The 22666-nt window shown below is 34.4% G+C and overlaps 1 protein-coding gene across 6 annotated transcripts in view; it reads left to right on the forward strand.

Moving 5' to 3' along the window:
• Positions 1 to 11209: 11209 nt before the first annotated feature.
• The window catches only part of IGF2BP3 (insulin like growth factor 2 mRNA binding protein 3), an 84118-nt gene continuing 72661 nt past the window's right edge, over positions 11210 to 22666 (forward strand). For 3 of the 6 annotated variants that reach the window (XM_039342111.1, XM_039342110.1, XM_039342112.1), the window contains exons 1-2: positions 11922 to 12262; positions 13947 to 14007. In XM_039342111.1, coding sequence (XP_039198045.1) covers positions 12088 to 12262; positions 13947 to 14007 — 236 coding nt within the window. In that variant the 5' untranslated portion in view covers positions 11922 to 12087. Of the gene's footprint in view, positions 11229 to 11310; positions 11721 to 11822; positions 11828 to 11921; positions 12263 to 13946; positions 14008 to 22666 lie in introns of those variants that run through there. The other 3 variants (XM_039342108.1, XM_039342107.1, XM_039342109.1) reach the window with 3 other exon arrangements.

The raw sequence follows: 22666 nt of genomic DNA on the forward strand, positions 1-22666 counted from the left end.
AGAAACTTGAAACAAAACACTCCGTTTTGCACCTAAAGCCTTCAGAAATAAAAATATGTTCAATAAATATATAAGGTCTAGAGGTTTGGGTCTGTGGCAAGGAAATCAATTGGATGCAACTTTCAAGTTATCTGCCTCATACCAATCATTTACTGTCTCTTTTAAGGTGACTCAACATGGCATTGAGCTTCATCCAGAGATCGTAAGGAACAGACAGGTTTGTATGATAAATGCCCATTGCTAAATTGATACATTTTGTTTCTATTAATGATGTTCATGATTTTCTGAGCTTCATATTTAAACTTTTTTGAACTTGACAAAGGCTGCATTTTTTAAATGTACAGGAATGATCCTGATTCTTTGGGGGGGGGAAGTCTTGAATATAGAAAAATATTTTCTATAAAGATGACCACCCTCCTGCTGTAATTGATTATGACAGCTTGAAATAGTCCTATCTGTTTTTTGGGTTAGCAAAAATAATATATTTTGCCTTAACAATACACTTTTTTCAGATTTTCTTCTGACTTAAGTTACACAATACTGAGTTTCTAGTGGTTCTTAAAATTAGTAATTTTGAAAACATACACTGCAAAAATAATCACAAATCCCATCAACTATTGTATGCAGAAAATGAATGACAAGTATTGAACTGTCTTCTAATTTAAACATTTTTTTCAGAGTGAAGTCTGCAAAAATAGCCATTTCCCTAAAGCTACTAAGCAAGTTTCTATATATGATTTGAATTTGAGATTTCACAGTTTCCACTTAGAGTAAGAGTTAAAATGTTCAGAAAAAGTTGCACCAATGTTACTTGCTTATTCTGTTGTCTGGATCCTCAACTACAAATGTCTATTACAATACAAATTGTAGCCAGTTCCATTGGAATAGACATATTTCTTTGTAGACATTTAGTCAGATTCTTTAGCTTGCAGAAGAAAGATTTCAGTCACAAAATTTCAAGTTTTCAAATGACAAACTGCAATTCATTGGGAAACAGATAATGTCATTCTTTTCTTATGTTGTTTCCTTTGTATTACATTCATACGATTATGAATGTAATACCAGCATATGATGTTGAAGACTACTCTTTGGCTGGAAACTTCCAAGGAATTTGTATCTTTAAACCCAAATTTCCAACTGTCTTTAGATTACTTGTACAATTGGCTTTAAAACATGTAACCTATTTTTATATGAATATCATTAAATGCATTGAATTTTAGCATTTATAATCTCAATTCAGCTTCCATTCAAGGGTGGAATATAAATCTCTAATGAAAGAACTGCGGTTTTATAGAGCATACAGACATTATGGTTACTACTTCTTTAATGGTTAGGAATTTATCACCATACTTCTATCACAGAGCAAGCCATAGCTGTTTCATATAGTATCTAACTTCAAACATGCCACCCATTAAGTTTAAATTAAAATTAAATTAAGTTAAATTCTCTAAAACACAGGAGAGTCAATCAACTCCTCAATGCACAAAACTGACTTTGATTTTAATCTTATCAATATACAGTCTGCATGTTTTTGCTACAACTAGGAAGAGAAGAATTAATCTATTTCAAAGATCAATTACAGGTACTCTTCATCTTATGATGACAATTGATGCAACGTTTTTATTGCTAAGTAACATAGTTGTTAAATGAATTTTGCCCCAGTTTATGATTTTTCTTGCCACAGTTGTTAGTAACAAGGTTGTTAACTGAATCTGACTACCTGTAATGAGGCAAAAATTTCAAATATTATTAAATATTTCCTTTGGAAAGAACCTTTATATTTCAATTGAGGAGTATAGATTTATAAAATTACATTTAATAAATCAATTAAACCTGCATGATTTTCTATTATCTCTCTGGTAAAACTATTGAAAACAAGAGTGGCTATATGATGATTGTCTGAGCAAGATTAAGATTTTAATTAATTCTGATTTTTTTTTAGCTATTTTATTCATTTTTTATTTTTTTACATATGTTTTATTTGTAGTTTTCAGGAGAGTTTTAAATTTGTTCTGCATTAAATTATTCCAATTCATGATTGCAACTATTCATTACTGACACTAACATATGAGAAATGCCTCAAATATCTTTGTCCCATTACCACAGAGCTGATCTGCAACAGATTATTCGTTGTAGTTTAATTCTTTCAATTACCTATATAGATGTCAATCTCATTGTCATCTCTAGGCAGCCAACAATTAAAAACACAATATAACAAAAAAGCCCACAAACTTGGCAGTTGAGATAAAACCAAAAACAATTATTAATATAACCATCTTTCATACATTGCACCCCAGTTGTCTTGTTTCATAGCCAAGTCTTGCAATAGACTAAGTATTTTTGAGACTAATGCAATCTCTAGAGTATGATATTCTAAGGAGTAGGTGCTGCCGTAGAAAAGGCTCTCTTTCTCAGTTTAACCCTAACTATAGCAGCTTTAAATTCCTTGAATCACCTGGAAAATACCTTTTTATAATTGCTGATTTCTGACTGAAAATAATAAAATAGTAATTGCTAGTTCATTAATGTTCTAATTTAAACCTTATTTAAGAAAAACAGAAGATATGCAGCAAAATAGCAATATGTTCATAGAAAGATCCAATGCATCTATGTGGAGCTATACTATTCTGGAAGAACAGGCAATCCAGTTTTATGTCCTGTTTTAATTTTTCCTAAATGGCCACATGATTGTTTATAAATTCTATCTTTCTGTATCTTATTGTAGAAACTAACCTAATTTAAATTATTACAAATATTTATACATTGATATTATTTTACTAGAATTCTAGACAGCTTACAATAGGAATAGGAATAGAACAAAAAGTATATTTAAATTCCATGATATGAAACTCCTTTTACAATGTTTAAGTCACAGTTGTAAAGCACCAGCCTTTGAAGAAACTGCACACATTCTCATCAACTGCAAATTGTACAAATCTGCAGAAGGGGTCACTGATTTAGAACCTTATTTAAAAAATAAAAAAATATTGGGGCATTTGGGAGAAACAATCTTACATAGTAGGGAACCAAACCTGCACCTCATCAATAATATTGCACTCTTCATTTCAAAGTCCATCTCCAAGAGGACAGAAGACTCTGAATAGACTGAAGTTAACTGTAGGAGTGACAGTCCATTACAAAATTTTGTTTTCTTTTTATCTATTTGTTCTTTTGTATCAGTTTCATATATCTAATACAATCGACTTAATAAAGTCCTCTTCTTCTATTTTACCTTATATTATTTTATCTTTTATTTTCACTTTATCTGCTATATTTTATTCTATTTTATCTCACCATAGTTATTTTATCTCACTTAACTGTATCTCATTTTATTGTATTTTAGTGTGGCTGATGCTCATGTTTGATATAGTCAATTGATTAATCAGTGAAGTATATTGTATCATATCATGTTACTGAAGATATTTCTTTGCTTTTGTAGTATAAGCAATTTCATCTATGAATTCCTCAGGGTTTAGTATTGCTTTTAAATCTGGACAATGTATTTTACTTATTCAGCAATAAAATTTCAGTACAGCTAGAATTCTTACAGATGGAGAAAGCTTGGGAACATTCTTTTCATTTCAAGTTCCAAAATTATATTTTTATGTTTCGTTGTGTAATCCAGTTGTTCAAAGTTTTAAGATTGGATTTTGAATTATAAATGGTGAAATCAATATATAATGTTTAATCAACATAAACAAAACACTTTCATTTAGCCGAAATGAACATTGTTAAGATTAAAATTAGTAAAGCAGTTACCCTCAAAGAAGAAAGTTGAACATTTTTTTCTATATATCTATATCTAGGTTCATTCCACTATTTAACCATTGTAATTTGAATGGCCCCAATAGCTTTGATCTTTAAAGCCTCAGACTTTATATAAGAAGAAAAAAATGAAGGCAATGGGAATGTTTTTTTAAACCATTGTTTAATTTAAATATTGATATAAGATGTAGAAATTGAATAGTTATAATCTCTCTTGCTTATTCATACCGAGGGGATACTTAAAACTTTTGCTAGTATTTAAGAGAAAAGTTCAAGAATATTTTAGAAGTTGAATCATGGCAACTGGACTTCTTTTCTTTTTGATTTGAAAAATTTTGCTGCTTATCCAAGTATTATTTGGAGCAGTGAAACATTTCAAACCAAAAAGAAAAAAAATGACTCAGTTTCTACCTGGATGACTGATAATATTCCTCGGCTCAAGAGTATTGTCAAAGAAAAAAGTAGTTACCCACATGAGAAGATTACAATGATATAAAGAAAGAAGCTTTGAGTTTCAGTTTAAAAAAATGTTCTACTAGGAGTATAGGGGAATAGATTCTTACATTAACTAAACTGCCTGTTTAAAGGAAGCAGGTATTTTAATATATTATTCATATATATACCAACCAATTCTGTTCATTAAATTAGATTTGGTTACAAACTTGATACTGATACCCCTTAAACAGCATTTTAATCAAAATCAAAAGAGGAAAGTTGGGTTTTTTTCCTGATAAGTTGCAATATTACAAATCTGCTGAAACAAAACAGAATTTCCTGTGGCCCCTTTATGATACTATTTTAATTTGCATTCTGAGAAATCAATATCCAAGCTTGAAAAATATTGAAACAAGAGAACGTAACTATTTAGTTAAATCAAAAATTTATTTACTGTATCCCAGGTAAATAATCTATATACAAATTTACCTTTAAAAACAATTTCATAAGTAATAAAAATATCTTCCTACTTATATAAAAATTTTAGATTATGCAGAAACATTGGAGATTGGGAGGAAGGGAATTCAGGATTTAAAAAATTTCCATTTAATTAAGAGTAGCTAGAAAATGCTAGCCAAACATGTACACTGAAAAACTTTATAGAGGGCAAAACCTATCATTTGAAATGTGGACAAGTATTGTTTTCAGGAAATTCTGGTTATATGGCATCCATCTGTCAACAAATTTGAATTACAAGTTGTAATACTTTGCATTTGATAACCCAAGTAAATCAATAATATGTTGTAATCTTTCTGCTTTTTAATTATTTTTTCTAACTAAATTCACCCCATTTGCAACTTAAAACATGAGAATAAATAAACAAGAATGCTAAATTAAATGAATTAAAGATTTTAGAGAGTTGTTGAAACTGATAAAAATAAAAAGCTCATATTCTATTTGATAGTTCAGTTTCAATTAGTCAAGCTATGAATTAAATAAAACAATTAAAACTTATTTTATATACTCTCAGATGGTAACAATGATATAATTAATTTGAAATGCATTTATTATGCCTTTTCACTAAAGTTGTATACAAAACTATTCCTTGAATATAAACTACATAACCGAAAGACCTAGTTGCATCCCAGTTTTAAGCTCCATGTAAGTGGCTACTCTGAAAGCAAAAGAAAAACCACATACTTACTATTCAAAATGGCTGAACTTGTTTCTAAATAAACCTGCATAAGACTGTATTGATAGCCTTACTTTTCCTGGAAATAAATTGGGAAAACACTTAACTGTTCACAAATTCATGCAACCAACTTGATCAGAGACAGATCCACTTTCTGTCTTAAAACTGCAATTCTACAAGCAGGGCTTTTTTTCTCATAGAACACCCAGAATGGAGTTCTGGCACCTTTTTTGGATGGAACCTTGTAGGGTAGGCAAGGCGGGTTGTATGACGTGTGTGAGTTCTGGCAGTTTTTTTTTTTTAAGAAAAAAAGCACTGTTTACAGGTATATGCCCTATTGAATTCAATGGATTTTGCTTCTAACTATATATGGTTAGAACTTCAACATTTTGCAACTAACATTAGCAAATTGTGTAATAATAAATTCTAGTTATCTCAATTTATCTCTTTCCTTTTATTAAATAATGCAACAGTATCTTAAAATGTTAGTGATCTAGTATGTTGAATTATTCTTGACCTAATTGTATAAGAATCTTTTGAAAAGCATAAAAATATCATATAATGTATTCCCAAAAGTATTAAAATATTTTCTGAAAGTTGCCACTTACTCACCAAATTAAAAGATATTTCTAACAACTTAATTCCAGTCAGCTATTAAGCATTCACATTGTGAAGTCCTGATCTTCTTTTGAAAGCCCATTTCACTGAATAGGAGATATTTTTGAGCAAACCTTCACAGGGTTCTTCTGCATAACTACAATCCTAAAAATATTTAAACTTCATCAAAGATAACGAAATGTACTCATTATACCTGGAATGGCAAAGGAATGTGGTTCTTAAGGATAGTGGCGGGCAGATTCACTGCAGTGAGATTATCAATTAAATACTTTCCCCATTTGCAAAACAAATAATTCATATACAAAACAAGCTAACGTTAGATTTAATTTCCACATATTTATACTGTCTGCACCAACCCAAAAAAATGTTAATTTACAAATTTCCATAAAAAACCCACACATTTCAATAGATAATAAAAAAGAAATGCTACTTATGTTATCTGAGCTTTAAATTATAAATGATTTCTTCTATAGCTTCATAACATGAATTTATTTTTATTGTGATCACTTGTTTCCAACATTTCAATATTACGTACAAGGTTACATGCAAGCCTAAAGATCAAAACCCAAATTAATTATACACAATTTTATTTTACCATTTGGTATCCAAACTAAATAAAATAAGTGTATCACAAAAAAACCCCACAGATATTAACCCATTAAATAATCTTCTGTCTAAATTCAAATCCTTCCTGGGTAGAGAGAATAGCAGTTTCTGTCATAGAATGGTTTTAATTCCCATTATTAAAAGTAGATTAATATTTCAGTACATAAATTACTTTAAAATAAATTTAATTTCTATATTTAATAAAATATAAAATTATGCCAATATGTTCTTTTTTGCTTAGACTCTTCCCAAAATAGTCTCTCTATATGCCCCAAAATAAAAATCAGACAAATGTTCATAATGCAAGCAAACATGTTATGGCTAGAGAATAGATTATACATTTAGCTAATGCTCTATCTTTGTATTGATCCAGCATTAAGAATTGCCCAGATTCTGTCTTTTCCTTCTGGCACACTTTCAGTATGCCTCTGATAGCTATCAAGGCAGCAAAAATTTAACACAGGTGAAATACAGATGCAATCTGATACTTTCTGCTTCTTTCCTTGTAAAAGGTACAGAAAGCTGGCAAAGAAACAGCAGTGCTGTTATTCTTGGATCTATTAAATAAGCAGCAGTAAATGTGCATTTGCACCATTTTTCTGAAGATTAGAAATGCATTTTAAATCCTACTTTCTCAATTTAAATAAATTTTTCAGGAGTTAACAAAGTATTTTAAATACTTTCTAGTCTTCATTTGTCTGTGACAGTCGAACGTGTTTTGTTAAAATATTTCTGAATCTTTAGTGATCTCATTCCCTCCCCCATCATTAACATTTTCTTGAAGATTTTGCTATAAACTTCTTTAACTCTGACACATTTTTAGATTCATAGTTCTAAAAAAATACATCAAATTCAAGATTCATGGAACATTTCTGATCTTTGTTTACATAGTATTCTTGATTATAAGTACATTAACAGGCGATTCGACTCTGACGTTGGCGATGCAAGAATGATTTAGATAAGTCATACTGAATGATACATTCCTTAACTAGACTGTTTTAGAGATATGCACGCTCCATTCTACTTAGTGTTAAGTCCTGCTCTAAGAAAACGCCGAGAAGGCACAACTATATATATATATATATTCGTGTAAGATTGCAATCAACCCTTAAGCCCCAACAGAACCGCTCCTCCGTCAGCCATCAAAAAATGCGAAAACGATATCGTAGGAAACCCATAGACTACAAACAACGTCCTCATATTTCTTCCATCAATTCGTTCGTTTCCCTATCCTCTTTACTTAAAAGAAGAGCGGAATAATTTTGCCTTTATTAGCATAAACGGAGTAAGCATCTAAGCCACCCTACAAACCATTACCCTATCAAACAAAAGAAGTCCCAAGTATACAGAAGCACGACTGCGCGACGAGAGACAAGCGAGTTTCGCGCCACAGCCAGCAGAGCACTAAAGACTGCCCCAAAAGCCCGTGAATGGAGAGAAGCGGGAGCGAATCAGAGAGCCGGTGTCGCCAGCGCCACTGTGATTGAGCACTGCGATAGGTAGACGCATCGACCAATAGGACGCATCCCTGTTACACATAAGCAAGAATCAGATCCTAGAGTTAACGTGAGGCTTACTACGATTACTACGGCCACTTCCCTGCAGCTCGCGTTGGCTGATGAATTGCAACCGCGTGTTACGTGACGAGGTTGGCTGAGACCTTTCCCACCCCTTCATTTCCTTTTCGGGGGGGGGTATGTACTTCAGTATCAGTTAAATGCTCAAACCAGAAAGTAAATCAATAAAACGGGAGGGAAAAAAGAATATCCTATTTTTAATATAATCATATTTTTCAATCTTGACAAATTGGAGCACGAAGCCATACGTACTTATGGTTTGTGTTTAAGGCTTTCTCTCTAGTTTCCTTATAGTAAGCTACATGGAACACAGAAGCCCTTTTTTTTAAATAGACTCGCGTAGGATTATGCTTTGTGATATCAACAACGAGTAAAGGACGGATGTTCACATCTGAACCAGCAGCGGATACTTTTGAGCCGATTAAAGGTATCCATGACTTACTATGCGAAGTTATAATTATGTTAAATTCAGGCTGGAGGCGGAGAGGAAAATAAGGAAGAGGAGGGAAAGCAAAGCTGACCAATGACATTTTTTCCAACACTTTGAGAGTTCTGCTTTAGGGTAATTACCCCCACCCCTGTAATTGCGAGAATCCATTTTCTCCTGTTTTCCTTGCTTATCTGAAATGTGGGGCTTTAAAAAAGAAAATCTATCTTCACTTTACCGGACTCCTAGAAATAGCATGAATGATAGTGTATTAAACTATTCATCCAAGGAGCTTAATTCAGTTCTTCAAATAGAGACTTACCTTTTCCAATTGCAAGAACTGTTACAGTATGTATGCCTATACCTAAGAATAAATCTTAGTATAACTCAAAATGTTCAGAATATTTTTAAACATTTTACCTCAGTTTTGCTACTATTCTTTCAGAATTTGGATCCTTAAGACAATTAAAATTTAGAAAGAATATTAATTAAAAATGTAAAAGAATTGCATCAGTTTTAACATCAAAATTCATTAAAGTATAAAATATACCTATTAATATAAAAAATTGTGATTGTTAAGTCAGAATGGAAAATTCTGGCATTGTTTTAAAGTAGTCATTCCATTGTAATTTCAGTGACCATGTAGTTTTATCAACAGTGAACCTTTTAAAAGCAACTGAACACCACTTTGAAATGTTAACCTATAAGCTAGCATTTTAATTGTAAATTATGTTATCAAATATTTGAGATGTACCTTGTAATTTGTCATTTGTAGGAGCTAAAACAATACTTTTCTTAGAAATTGGATCTTTCATTATAAAATGTTTTATATTCTATTACCATTTAATAGGGTAAAAATCTGTATTTTATATTTAAAAATACTTATTATCAAATGAAAATTTAAGGTACTTATTTTATAGAAACTAACCCATTTGTTCATCAATTACAAAACTCGCTAAAATATTCCATACAGTAGCTAATTTCATAAATGCCTGATTAAACTTTAAATATGCCCTATATTTAGTTTTGTGGTTAAGAAAATATTAAACAGTATTAACAAAGCACCTGAAACTACGTTAATTTTTGTGTCACATTTATAGAAACATAATTGCATGTGTATTTTATAAATTGTTACTAAAATAACAACTTTGGAATATGATAGTAAGCTCCTATTTTAAGTTGCTTTAAAAAAATTTTCTTTAGAATATTAAAGATATTATAGAAAATGTAGCATTCAAGAAGACATGTTCATCTAATTATTTTATTGGAAGTTGATTTGATCTAAGAGTTGATCTGTTAAAATACTTTCTCATACCTAAAAAAAATTGTTCTAAAACAGAAAAAGGATGTTAGTATCATAAAGCTATTATTTATTGATGATGGTGCTAAAAGGTAGCAATTTATACATGCATATTTGCTTCTTAAACATGTTTCTGATACAAGTGCTATCAAAACTATGAGGTGGTATCAGTTTTTTTTGTATGTATTATATATTTGATTAAACAAAAGCATAGCCACAGCAAAAGTGTTAATTAAAAAGTATTTAGAATATTTCTGCAGACTAAAAATAATTTTGTTTACCTGCAAATATGAGAATATGTTACTATTTTCTGCATATTTTAACAAAAAATCAGTGCAGGGATTGCCATTGTAAACTAAACCAAACGCTGAACCATTTTAATCTACTCATTGTAACTACTTTCTCCATCTATGCAGAATAAATGAACCCTTTCAACTAAAGGGAATTCTTAAAACCTACTGGATTCCTAGCTATGAAATACAGTGCTGGCTTTCATTTCCATACTCTGTCTTCATCTTCAGGCTTCATTTTGTTTCCCCTGGAACCAGGCTCCACACCATTCTGCTCCCCCCCTACCACAAACCCACCATTGTACACTTACAAATGTTGAAAATTATGAATGGTTCCTTGAACCAAAGAGGGGAGGAGAATGGGGGTGGATGGATTCCTCTGTCCTATGGTAATTGCAGGGCTATATTGTCCAATCACTCCCATTTTCTGAGACAGAAATCACCATTACTAAATTTGAAATAATGGAGGAAGGAAACAGTTTGGGAAGGGGGAGACATCCAGAGGAGCACATTGTCCTCTTCCCCCTGCGCACTCCCACTTTTTAATCACCCTCCAACTGGCCTCCACCCCTTTGTCCTCTGATTCATAATGTTGAGCTCTAGAATCGATGCAATGAACGCTCATTAAACTGCCAGAAACCTTATTATGCAGGAAGGAAAAGGGTGGGTGGGAGCTGTTTCAAGGAGACGGTCGTTCCTCCTCCTCCCGCCCTCTACGAGACCCCTTGGTCTTTCTCTGGCGTGTAGCCAATTGCGAACAAGACAACTAGACGGAGCCACCAAACGCGAAATCCCGGACAGAAGTGGTAGTAGCGCAGTGTTCATGAATTTGTAGTGGAAGACCAGCTCCGAGATCGGTGTTTTGCCTTAAGGAGGTTCCTTGGGAGCTATATAGCTTGTTCTCATCAGGCCCAGGCACACTTTGGGGAACGCCAGCAATTGCGGGGAAGGCGAATGGGTGGCCCTTGTATCACATTTGGCCTCTTTACTGCACTTCTGCCTTTCCCCTAGATTAAAGGTAGGGAGAATTTCGCCTCTCTTGACCCTTTGTAGTTATACAGTTGTCCCGATCCAGGGGAGGGAGCTTCTGAGCCTCGAAAGGCAGAGAAACTTGGCATAAAGGAGATAGTTCGTGTACACAGCAACTAAATCCGAAGGAGAAAGTAGTAAACAGGGGAAAGAGCACGCGGTGCGGTCAGGATTCCTAGCCGATCAAATCTCGCTCTTTAAATAATAAAAATGCTCTGAACGGCCAAAGCTAGCTCGCTTTCTACTCCTTTGTGACTCCCTGAGCTTAAATCTGCTGTTATCTAATTGAGGCGTTCGTATTCCTCACGTGAGAAGTTGATTGGTAGTATGAACACGTGGCTCATTCAAAAAGCCGGACTATTCAAGTGGTTTTTTTTTTGCTTTCCCCTCCTCCCTCTCTCTCTTTTTGGAAGAGGCGGTGCCTGCGTTCTCGTATTGTAACATTTTCATACTCCGCCTGCTGCTTGCAAGGGGTTTGGGGGTAAGACAAAAAAGTAGTTTCCCCCCTCCCCTCTTTCTCCTCCCTTTCCCTTTTTTTAAACCGCCATCGCAGTTCCGAACGCATCGTGATTTCTGCCGTAGCTTCGGGTAGCGCAGCGAACGTTCAGTATTTGGGCACAGGCTTTTTTTTTTTCCTTCTGTGAAGCGGGAGGGAGAGGGGTGGGTGGGAGACGGACGGATACAAGCTGCAGTTATAAGTCTTCTCTCTCTTTCTTTGCACCCGCCCTCTCTTATTTTGATTCCAAGAATCATTTGAGGGGGTGTTTTTTTTTTTTTGTTGCTTCAAGTCAGCCTGTGCATGTTTTCTTTAATTGTCGTTAAGCAAAGGTCTATTTTTCACTAAGAAGATGAATAAGCTGTACATCGGGAACCTGGGCGAAAACGTGTGCCCTATGGACCTGGAAAGTATCTTTAAAGAGTCCAAGATTCCTTTCACCGGTCAGTTTCTTGTGAAGACGGGATATGCTTTTGTGGACTGCCCCGACGAGAACTGGGCTATGAAGGCCATCGAGGCACTTTCAGGTGGGTGAAGTCCCCTCAGCCATCCCAGCCTTGGCTTCCTACTACCCGTACGCTCATTTCAGGGCGCCATCCGCTGCCTTCCTCTGCTCCAATACCCCCCCCCCCGGTAAGAATTCTCTCCGCCCCACCCCTCTGCGTATTGCCCTTGTCGTTTTGATCTAAAATTCCTACTCCCGGATTATAATCCCTCAATTTGATCTGAAGGCTCTTCCTGACGGTTTTTTTTTTTCGGTGCGGGGTTCGGGTATATGAGGCTGCGCTTATTTTGAAGGACTCCAGCCGCGCTATTCGGGGCCCCGAGGGAGCAGTGCTTAGATTCGCTCGAGGTTGTTGTTTCTCTTTCCTTGCAGCCCTCGGGCACTCCGTCAGGTAACGCGGGAATGGCTGGGGTCTAAGCCGTGTCTTTCGGAGAAAAGAAAAAGCATTGAGAGTAGGGATTGCAAGACCACTGGGGCTCGGAGAATTTGCTGCTCGCTCTCTCCCCCACTTAAAAAAAACAGCGTTTCAAATGTATTCGAGAAAACGGCGTGAGGAGAGGGAGAGAAGACGCGCTAAACGTCGCCCACACTAGTAGAAAGGGAGGCGCGCGCGCAGAAACGCACAAACCAGGGCCCAACTAGTAGCCACCTACTTCGTGGCGGAGGGGTTCCCTCTCGCTCTAAACGCTGGCACACGGAGTACCGCGGCAGAGAGATGTAAGTTTCCTGTTGTCCGTGGGGCAGGTGGAAATGGAAACACGAGCCTTTCCATGGAGAAAACGTGCGGCGCCTCAAGCTTTGCTGGAAGCGCAAAGCGTGCGCGCCCGGAGATTCTCGCTGGCTTCTCTAAATCACGCCCCTTACCCATTTATTTCGAATTTGTGAGGGGAAGAGTTATCGAATGTGGGACAGTTGATTCCGTCTCACTTTGGAAGCCAAACTTTGGCTGTTTAAAACAAAAACAACAAAGAGCTCCTCCTCCTCCTCGGCGTCCTGCCTCTTTCAGGAGAGAGGTCGAGGCCTGGAAGCCCAATTCGCCGCTGTTTCTGGGTGTCATTTCGCTTTTCCTTTGGCTCTCAGGCATTCACTGAGCATCTCGACCTCTCAGTTTCTACATCCTGTTTTTGTGTGAAAGACGACTTGGAGGGCTGAACGGGGGAGGCTGGTTAGACTGAATGATTTCATTTGAATCCTGTTTTCACTCTCCTCCATCTCTGAGCTGGGGTGGGGGGAACCTTGTCTCAGCCGGTGACTGTGGGAGTAAGCATATGAAAGAAGACATAAGAGGGTGTATTTCCAGGAAAAAACGCGTGGGGAGCGCGCTCATTTTTCACTGAAACCAGCAGTTCCTGTTTCCTCGTGACAAGTTATTAGAGGCCTGTTCTTTTCGTCAAGGGAGACATACATATGTATATGTCTTTGTGCAGTTAATGTTTCCACATTTTGGAAAGCGCAGGTTAAATAATGAAGCATCCACTTTAAATAAGGAAAACCTCTTGGTACTAGTTTGAGCATTTATCTTGGCCTCTTCTAAAGTAACCTTTTGTGATTTTCCCACTATCCTACAACAATTTTAAAACCCATAAATGTGTTGTATTTGTTGTGTTCTGCATCATTACATATTCAATTCATGAGAGCATTAGAAGACTTGAAGGCATGAGAGAGCACATAATTCATTCTATAATGAGTTGTGTTACTGTTTGCAGGTAAAGTGGAGCTGCATGGTAAACTCCTAGAAGTTGAACATTCAGTTCCCAAAAGACAAAGGTATTTTATTACATACACATAATAGTTTAATGTCTAAATTAAAAATTGCATTATTAATAAGAGATTGAGAAAGTATTTTAATCTGAAGTTAGTAATTATATTTATTGGGAAGCTGTCAAGAAAATTGTGATTGTAGTGAAATTTGTTACAAATTAAAATATTTTGTGAGGCAATGAACTTAAAATAAATAATTTTACATTAAGAATTAGCATGCTGAAATTCAAAAGATATATAAGGTTTGTCATCTTCCAAGGTTGGTGGTCTGAAATTGGAGAAGATACTGTCATTTTGAGAAGGGCCAACATGTTGAAGTTGCAGTATTTTCTCATCAAAAGATATTCTTATATAGTAGACAGCAGTTAAATTTTTTATGACAATATATTGCTTATACATAATTAGTCTTTTTTTTGGTTAACTTAGTGATGTGAGTAGTTAGCAGTATAGTTTTTATGGAGTTGATACATATGAATCTACCTATTAGAGTAACTTAACCTTGGGACAAGTACATCTGTTTTCACTTCCTGAATGATCAGGGTTATAAAGTATTCCCAGCATTTAAAAAACACAAATTTTTGTTGTTTGTTGTTGTTGTTATTAGGATTCTAAACCTAGTTATGAATATTAACTAAATGAAAACAAATCTTCAAAACAAAACTTTTAGAAATCTTTTTAAAGACCTTCAGAAAAAGTTTGAGGTGTATAAATTAGATTATCTCATATTGAGAATTAAAACATATAAAACCTATTTAAAGAAATTTAGTTGGAAATGTAAGGGTTAGGTAATTGGCAGGATACCAATGTCATTTGCCCTACCTGTTGTATCTTAAATCTATTGGTATTTATTTTGGTATGCTTACTCAATACTTAAGCATTCATATTTCATTTGTAAAATCATTAATAATATCCATTATGCATAAGCTTATTTAAAAATTCATTAAAAATTAAGAACTAGTTCCCACGTATACACTATCAATTTTGAAAATATATACCATAAATAAATTTCTTAAGATATACATCTCAAATTAGTATCATGCAAAGTAGTACAGTAGCCAATATTAACATCATCATACTTTATAAAATGAGAAACTACAATGAGTTTTTGTAATACATTATTATTATCAAGCAGTACCAAATGCTAAAATGTTGAAAATTTCTTGATATATTTTCATTTTTATTTCATTGTGTTATTGCTTTAAATCTGAGTATACAGAAAAAAATATACAAAGCATTTAGTTGAAAACATCTGCAAATACATTTATTTTATTTGCAAATTCAACTGCTTTGCATTGAAAAGATTTTTGCTAAAATTGTTTAAAATGCCATCAATGATTAAAGTATTTGTGAAAACATGATATAAATGTTTAATAGAATACAGAATGCGTATGTATAATATCTAACATGAAGGCCAGATAAAAATATAAGCTATAGCTCTATGCGCATTTGGAAATAAAGTCTTGTTGAACTTGGAAAGATTTCCCAATGAAATAATGTAAATAATGTGTTTGCTTGTAAATAATATTGTTTATTGTTAACACTTAAAAATGTACAATCCTCTTTAAGTAAGAAACTAACATTCTCTGGGAAGAAATATCATTCATTGCTTGCTAATGGCTTTTCTTTTATAACTTCTTTTTTAAAAGTTCTTTGTATAAAGATCTGTATACATAATTGAATAACCTTACAGCTAAATATATGTTTAATTGCTAAGTTTATTACTAAAATAGTAATAAAATGCATTATAAACTCTCCTTCCTTTTTTTCCCCGCTTCTGTTTCTTAGTAGAAAATGTATACAGTTGGTACCAATTGACCTGGAACTGATCTGATTGGTTAAATATTTCAATTGGTCATTTGACAATTATATTTATTAAGAAAAAAATTGTATTAAAACAAGAATTTTTATGTGAGATAAAAATTCCAAACTATTTAGTGACATGTCTATTTCCATATAATTATTCTAGTTTATGTTCTGTTCTACTAGATATTTTTCTTTCACTTAGTTTGGTGGGACCAAGGGTATATTGTTAATCCATCTATTCTCATATTAATGATTTCAATATTCTTACAAATATAAATTACATTTGTAGGGCCAGTTATTGCAAGAAGTACCTCTTTTTCTATGGAAAAAGTTTCAAGAAGTCATTGCATTCCAGCAGTTTGAGCGCCTAAATTAAAAGATGCTGCATCAATATTTAAAGAATTAACCTTTATATCTTCTGTGAAAAGCAATATAGAACTTTAGTGTTCTTGAATGCTTGTTGAAATCTGGAGACAGGCAAATAGTAAATTTTATGGAGTGAGAGTGGGAGTGGTCTGCAAATTCCAAATAGATTAAAAGAGGAAACAGAGGAGATGGAGAAGAGCAAAATATGTATAATATAGTTATATTCAGAAAATGGTTTCTAACTTACTAGGAAACCTCAAGGGATCCCAAGAATATAATGTTTTGGTGTTCACAATTTTATGAATAATAGAAAATATCTTACTATATTATGAAAGTTTAGGCTACTTTATTCAGAACTTGGAAATGACATTGTAACAATGCTGCTATTTAGCCACATGTTTGAAAAGAATGTATAGCATTCTTAACTATGATTTTCACTTCCCACAAAAGGGAAAAACTATATAAAACAAGTTCATGCATGCATATTGGAAATCTTCGTATGCATGCCTTTTAGATAGTTTTTAGTTTGCTTCGGCAGCTGTTACTTTGTTGGGTGATATACATACCAGAGACTGATTATTCAAATAACATTAGTATCATCTGAATAGTTTAGCTTTGGAGTGGAACCTGATTCTTGCTGGCTGGGGCTACATTATATGGAGTCAGTCCTTGAGGAATATTAATATTATTTAATCCTTGCAAGTTTCACAGGTATGACATTATCCCTAAAATTAGAATCTTCTTGGAAGTATTACTCTTGTTTTGAGGAGAGATGCTAATCTATTTTACAGCATGTATCTCTGTGTGTTTTGGGGGGAATATGTATGTGTGTTACTATCCTAACCATGTATTTTTAGTTTGTAACAGATGATTAGAAGTGAAACAAGTGTAGTCAGCAATCCTTTTGTCTCCAAGCGCATGTATAGCGGTGCCTGGTATATTATGAACTGTTCCTGCACATTAAACAAACATATAAACAATCTTCTAACTCTTATACTTCAGGTACCAAGGTTAAGCTTTCCTTTTCTTTGTCTGAGCATTTTATAAACTCATCTCTGCCACCCAAATTCCCAAATTGAGAAGCTTTGTGATTTAGGGAACTGGAAGAGGGAGAGGGCTCAGGAGATGAAACTGTTTGCTTGTTGATCTCTTAATTTAAATTGTTTTTCATGGTAATTATGTCAAATGTTTTATGGACCAAGAACAGCTATGAGGAAAAGGAGCTGCCTTCATCTGCCATTCCATTTGGTAACGTTTATATGAGAGACTTAAATTTGGTGATTAAAAAAAAAGCAACTTTAGTACTTGTACAAACTACTTGAAGGATATAGATAGACTACAGGGTTGCCATATACATACTGTATTCAAATCAGATTTCTGCACAAAATGTGGTATGTTTACTGAATAATTAAAAAAATGTAAACTGTCTAATAATTTTTTTAATATACGGGTAAGAAAAATACTGAAAATCTGATCGATATTTAAAAATATTCTTCGGAAATCTGGTTCTATATAAGGGATTAAAGGTTTTGAGTTGTCATGTAGTCTCCCCATATTGGCTTTCATATTAGATTTTATGTTCTATAGTTCTATATCCAAATCATTGTATTAAAAAGTCTATAAAATATGTCTAAAGGAATAGCACTACCAAACTGATTGTGGATAATCCCAAAAGATAAATTTTGTTGGCTCTGATTAGTATGTGGAGGGAGATTGTCAGGGAATTCCAGGATGGTTAACTGGACTGATATTCTTCCAACTGTATTGGAAGAATAATAATAAGCCAATAAACAATAATAATAATAATAAGCCAAGAAAACTGCCAAGATGCAATGTCAAGAGCATCTTTATCTTTTACTTTATAATATGCATAACCAGATTTTATAAAATACAAGTAATTGAAAATACTGGTGCTATGTTTTCATAGAAATACAGTAGAATGGCTTTTGACATAGATCAGGGGTAGGCAACCTTGGCTTTTTTATGACTCGTGGACTTCAACTCCCAGAATTCCTGAGCCAGCATTGCTCAGCATGGAAACCTCTCCCTTTCCCTCCAGCATGGCTGGCTCAGGAATTCTGGGAGTTGAAGTCCACGAGTCATAAAAGAGCCAAGGTTGCCTATCCCTGACATAGATGTTAAAATATGCAGTATACTTGGAAAATTAACCAGTAGTATCAGTGTATGCTGATACAAAGTTTAAAGATTGGCTTATAAGTATACTTAGGAGAAAAAGGAAGTTAACTTTCATCCCATACTTCCTATAATGAAACAGAGACAAATATAGCTGAACTAGTTCTACCATTAGTACAGTCACTGCTCTTTTGACCTCTAAATTAGTTATATCCTGTAAAACAGAATGATTTTCCATTTAAGCCAGTTCCACAATATAATGTAAGCTTACTGTTCTTACAGTAATCATTGTTTATCTTGTAGAATGCCATCCCAGAAACAAATCATAATTATACGCATATAAATCCCTTAATTTTCTTGTTCTTTCTAACATTTTGAAAAACTATCTAAAATAAAATCTGCTTTTAATGCACGTATTCCTTAGAATAGGATGTTTTTACTAATATGAAGAGGAATTTTAAATATTAATTTTGTGAATTAATCTTAAGAAGCAATTTTGGAGAAAATGGATAGATTATATTCAGAATAAATATGGGACTAAAAAGTTCCATTTATTTTATGAGTAAATTTTAGAGTATTATTATTATTAATAGTTTATTATAGTGGAATTTTTATTATTTTTAGTATTAGTATTGTTTAACAATTTGGATATTGTATTGTTCAAGAACTAGGATATTGTTTATATTATGTTTATTTTTAATTTGTTTATTTTTATGTTAGAGGGGAGTTAAAGCGCATTATGGACTTGGTTATTTATATAGTTGGTTAATGTTAGTTAGAGTAATCATTGGGAAACAGATTTTGGGGCTAGTATAATAGGATTCGTAAAATTATTGTTTCTTCAGTTATGGCAATGATAACTGCATATAAATAGTTTGAAATTGCTATTTTCAACTATGGGCCTCTGATAAAATGTTGAAGGAAAGAACAAGAACATTATCAGAGAAAAACTAAAACGAGGCAGCCATTTTACCCACCTATTCTCCACTGCCCTGCTCCCATCAGCTGCTCATTTGTTTGGCAAAATAACCAACAGTGGTCCAGTTTTTCTGATTGAAGGGCAAATGTATGAACATTCCCTTCTTCCTCCCCTCCCCCAGATTTGGCCTCAGGACCAACATAGAGGTTCGTATTGGGAATTAAGGGTACACACATCTATTGATGTAAGGATTCACTGGTTTCATATTTCTCATATTCCTAGGAAAAGTTCTAAATGTAAAATGGTTTTGGGAAGTGCACATTTTCTAGAATCAGTTTCTCTTTGCAAGTTGGAATTTACCTTATCATTTGAAGGATTCTGAATGTCTGGACAAAAGAGTAAGTTTTATAAGGTGATAACTTGCATCTCGCTTTCCTCATCTACACTTGGAGGCTAAACAGGATCGCAACAGGTTAATGGAACAACCAATATATATAATTCTCAGCTTAAACACTGTTCATGTAATGATGATCTCAGTTATGATGGTCTTGGAAAGGGTACTTAGAAATGTTGTAAAGCACTTCAGGCCATGCCAAAATGTTGCACCACTCACACAGTCATGTGATTGCAGTCTGGGTACTTTGCAACCTATTTTGCACTGATGGCCAGTTACCGAGCACCTCGCTAACATGTGATTACCATTTGCGATCTTTCTTGTGAGCTTCCTCCAAAAATCAAATGGGAAGTTGACAGGGAAGGTTGCAAGCAGTTGCTGCCCTTTCAGAGGACTCATTTGTCTCTAAGGCAGGGGTATTAATTTTCCCAAGGGGCCACATGGGAGGCTGGGGTATTGTGAAGGGTTGAAGCAGTGTAATCTAATTTGGTATCTTCAGCCCTGTCACTTTAACTGTTCCAGGGGCCAGCAGTGTACAGGTGCAGAAAAGCACTTTACATGCCCACTTGCAGTTGCCAGCCAACTGAAGTAGCGCACAGAAATTGCACAGAGCCGGACCAGATCAGCTTCTTCTCTTCTGTCCTGCAGTGTGCTTATTTACATGTGATTTCTAATTTCCCTCCGCAATGTGAGCTGAACAGAGACAGCCAAAGGGCTGAATGTGGCCCGGAGCCATAAAATGCCTAGGTCTGCTCTGGGGGGCTAGCTGAAAAAACTGCCAAAAGAGCTGAACTCCTTGGCAGGATGCAGAAATGAAGTTCATATCCTGAAGATTTGAGCTCCATTCCTGCAAATCACCAGTGGAGTTCCGTTCTGTGCATAGAGGGAAGCTGAAGTCCTTTGGCAGGCAACTCTTTCAGCAAGTCTCAAGAGATGAGAGAGAGACAAAATCTAAGCAGACAGTAGATAGGCAGTGAGTAAGATAAGAAGTTCAGGATGTCATAGGTTGTTCGAGAAAGTGTAGTGCAGGCCACACCTGCCTGTTTCTTTGCTCAGGAGATGAAACTCCTTGGATTTTGCCAAAGAGGCTTTTTAGCTCCTGTGTGTAGCCTCCTAGAGGTATCCCTATTCTCCCCCCCCCCAGGCACCCTGTATTCCTCATTGGGACTTTGTTTGCTTAATAACTCATAAGATAACTTAACAACTCCAACCAGGGATGTTGGGATTGTGATTGTTGAGCAAAACTTCTCTCTTTAACAATTGCTTAGTTCAAATCACAAAGAATCTGATCCTAATTGTGGTCATAAGTCAAGGAATATCTCTATTGGGTTTTATATTAGATTGAAAAAATTCTAATGGCAATCTGTTTATAAAACTGCTAAGACACTACATAGATGTGACCATGCATTTACCAGGAGTCATGTTTGATTTTATAGTCTGTGAAACCATTTCTTCCCTGAGTTCCAAATTGGCAGAACACAAGACATAGGTTGCCAATTTCAACAGCAGATTGATAGCCTAATACGCTCTGTGACTTCATGCAGGTATAGGAAGATGTTTATTTATTTTGACTTTGGATGAAGCTGGTATCTCTTTTCCTACTTCTGTTTCATACCTTGTATCATATATAGAATAGCGCCCAATCCTTCATATAGGATATGATGACCATATTTAAAGTAAAATTTACACTTCTGATTCCCATCCTAAAAGAATAAATTTAAAAATTGAACTGAAACTGTTTCCTTATGAAGAATTGCACACTGTTGAATCCTTACAGTGAATGGAAGTGGAGAATGACACCATCTTTACAGGCTTCTTTAGATTTAGATTTTTCCTTCTTCGTTTTTCAGAAAGCAAAGAAGACATTTATTCAACAGGGACTTGAGTAGTTGATTATCATTTTGATGGAGGAGTTCCTTGATTTTGGTGGGGGTTGCATTTATTGATTTGAGTTTACTGAGGATGGGTTTACTTGGACATTTTAGCTATTCATGTTTATTGTTTCTACTTTTACATATGTTGTTTCTTTTGTTGTAAGATGATGGGCCCATCTCGATTTGACAATATACAATTTTAGTACAAAAATAAAATAAATTATGGAAAAATTATTGAAATTTCTATTCAGGAATAGTAATAAATTAATGATAAACTGTTTTCATTATCAGTTTTCTATGATAACTTGCCTGAAAATAGACTGGGCTGGATTATTGTAGATCTGTTTTTCTCTCTTCTTGATTTATGTCAACACGTAATTTTTATGTACTCCTTTTATTATAATCAGACTACTTAAAGTAGCAATATTATGCTGTTCCAGCAAAACCAACCCTAGCTGTGTGTTGCTTTAAAGACTCATTTTTATATCCAAGTCAGTGGATCCAAAAATCACCTTAAAGCTATCAACCTACAAGTGGGCTTTGTCTTATGACTATTTGTTTAACAATCATTCAAAATTACGATGGTGCTGAAAAAAGTGACTCATGACTGGTCCTTGCACTTAATGATCATTGTAGCATTCCCACAAGTCATGTGATCAAAATCTAGGCATTTGGCAATAGACATATATTTACAGTGTTGCAGTATCTCTGCATCATGCAAGCACAATTTGTGACTTTCTGACAAGCAAAGCCAATGGAGGAAGCTTGATTCACTTAATGGTACATGAAACAACCGTGGCAAAAAAAAGAAGTCACAAATTGGTCGTAATTTATTTAATAACCACACCATTTAGTGATGGAGATTCTAATTGGGTTGTGGTTGTAAAGCAAGGATTACTTGTATCATACTGATTCTATCACTAGTTGACTGATAATCACATAAACAGTACATTATCAATTATCTATATGTTAACTTTTATGCAGATGCACATCTTTTAAGTGAACAGTATTAAATATGCTCAATGCAGTCTCTAGACTAGCTCATAGAATACAGTACTTTTTGTCAGTGATTAAACCTAAACACTCTCTGCTTATGGTGGAATATATGTAGTCCTTGAATTATGAACAGTCATTCAGTGACTGAAGTTAAGAATGATGGGACTTACAATCCATGTC

The sequence above is a fragment of the Crotalus tigris genome, unplaced genomic scaffold, assembly GCF_016545835.1.
Source record: "Crotalus tigris isolate CLP2741 ecotype Arizona unplaced genomic scaffold, ASM1654583v1 scf7180000017774.6281472, whole genome shotgun sequence".
NCBI lineage: Eukaryota > Metazoa > Chordata > Lepidosauria > Squamata > Viperidae > Crotalus > Crotalus tigris.